The 1628-nt window shown below is 34.5% G+C and overlaps 1 protein-coding gene across 1 annotated transcript in view; it reads left to right on the plus strand.

Moving 5' to 3' along the window:
• Positions 1–698: 698 nt before the first annotated feature.
• Positions 699–1628, plus strand: part of LOC125867172 (agamous-like MADS-box protein AGL80) — a 4078-nt gene continuing 3148 nt past the window's right edge. Inside the window, exon 1 of the mRNA XM_049547602.1 lies at positions 699–1539. Coding sequence (XP_049403559.1) covers positions 699–1539 — 841 coding nt within the window. The remainder of the gene's footprint in view (positions 1540–1628) is intronic.

The raw sequence follows: 1628 nt of genomic DNA on the forward strand, positions 1-1628 counted from the left end.
TATTTTTAATAAAAACTCGAGGAAGGAAATGAGTAAATAAATACATTTGCGATAACTTTATGACCATTCTCTATATACACTACTTAAATTTAAGGGAAAAGGGTCTGAAAAATACTCAACTTTGGCCGAAATTGCTCTTACGATACCAAACTTTATGGAGCACCATTTACCTCCTGCACTATTTAATAATGTATTTTAAAGATATATATGTGCCCACGTGGACACATTACTATTTAAAATGATGCAATAATTATGATGTCCACGTAGGCACATAAATACCTTTAAAATGCACTATTAAATAGTATAGGGGGTAAAAGGTCTTTTCCAAAGTTTGGTATCGTAACAACAATTTCAACCAAAGTTGGAGTATTTTTAAGACCCTTTTCCCTAAATTTAAACCACATTAATATTTTTCCTAATAAGTTGGTCAACATAATACCAGAGCCATAAGTAAATATATTTTAAGATGATTTTATCTAACCTTTATCTAATATCCCATGCTTTAGTGTTTTTCCAAAATAGTTCTTGCTAGCAATATAAAAAATTCTATTTCAAACTTTTAAAACTATACAGAATTAAAATGTTCTCTATAAATAGGAGTCAATCCTAGGCAAGAAAATCACAACTACTACTGCTACTACAACAAACCCAGTTTAACCCTCTTATCCAAACAAACACATTTCTCCTCCCCTTTAGCCATGACTAGAAACAAAGTGAACAATGCTTTCTTTGAAGATGATAGTAAAAGAAAATTTTCATATAATAAAAGACTGAAAGGGCTCTTGAAAAAATCTGACGAACTGAAAACACTTTGTGATGTTGAAGTGGCTACAGTCATATACGGTCCTTACAGAAACGAACCATATACATTTCCAAATAATGATGTTGTACGCAACACTTTTATAAAATTTAAGGAGTTGCCGACATTGGATAGATCTAAAAACATGGTGACAAGAGAAGAGTTCACCATGAAAAGGATCAAGAAGTTGGAGGAACAACTTCAAAAGGTAAGAAAGGAAAATAGGGTCAAGGAAATGACAAATGAAATGGATGAGATGTTCGAGAAAAAAACTATTTCTGTTGACATGAACCCTTTCTATCTCAACGACCTACGTTGTGTAATCAAGAAGAATCTCAAACAAGTACGTGAACTAATGATAAAAGAGGCTAATGGAGAGGGTTCTACATCGAATGCCCCTCAACCCATTGTTGAACCAATGGTACCTAGCAGGAACAACTCTGAAGGACAAACGAATCCTTCTCCTCTATTGTTTTCACAAATGTTTCCTCCAATGGTTCCACAATTATTTTCTCCAATGCCTCAACACATGGTTGTTGGAAAAACACCTGGACTGACCCATCCAATGCCTTCAACAATAATGGATTCTCTGATTCCTTCACCAACGATGGATTCTCTAATGCCTTCACCAATGATTGATTCTCCGATGCCTTCATTAGTGATGGCTCCTCCAATGTATTCTCCAGTGTCTCCTACAATGAACCAGCAAATGGAACTTTCAATGGATATCCCTTCAATTGGTATATCAACGTCAATGAATAACAATCATAATTCCTCTGTTGACTTACTAGATAGTCCTACAATTTCTGGGTTTCTCAACTGGAACGAT

The sequence above is a fragment of the Solanum stenotomum genome, chromosome 6 (assembly GCF_019186545.1).
Source record: "Solanum stenotomum isolate F172 chromosome 6, ASM1918654v1, whole genome shotgun sequence".
NCBI classification, from domain to species: Eukaryota; Viridiplantae; Streptophyta; class Magnoliopsida; order Solanales; family Solanaceae; genus Solanum; species Solanum stenotomum.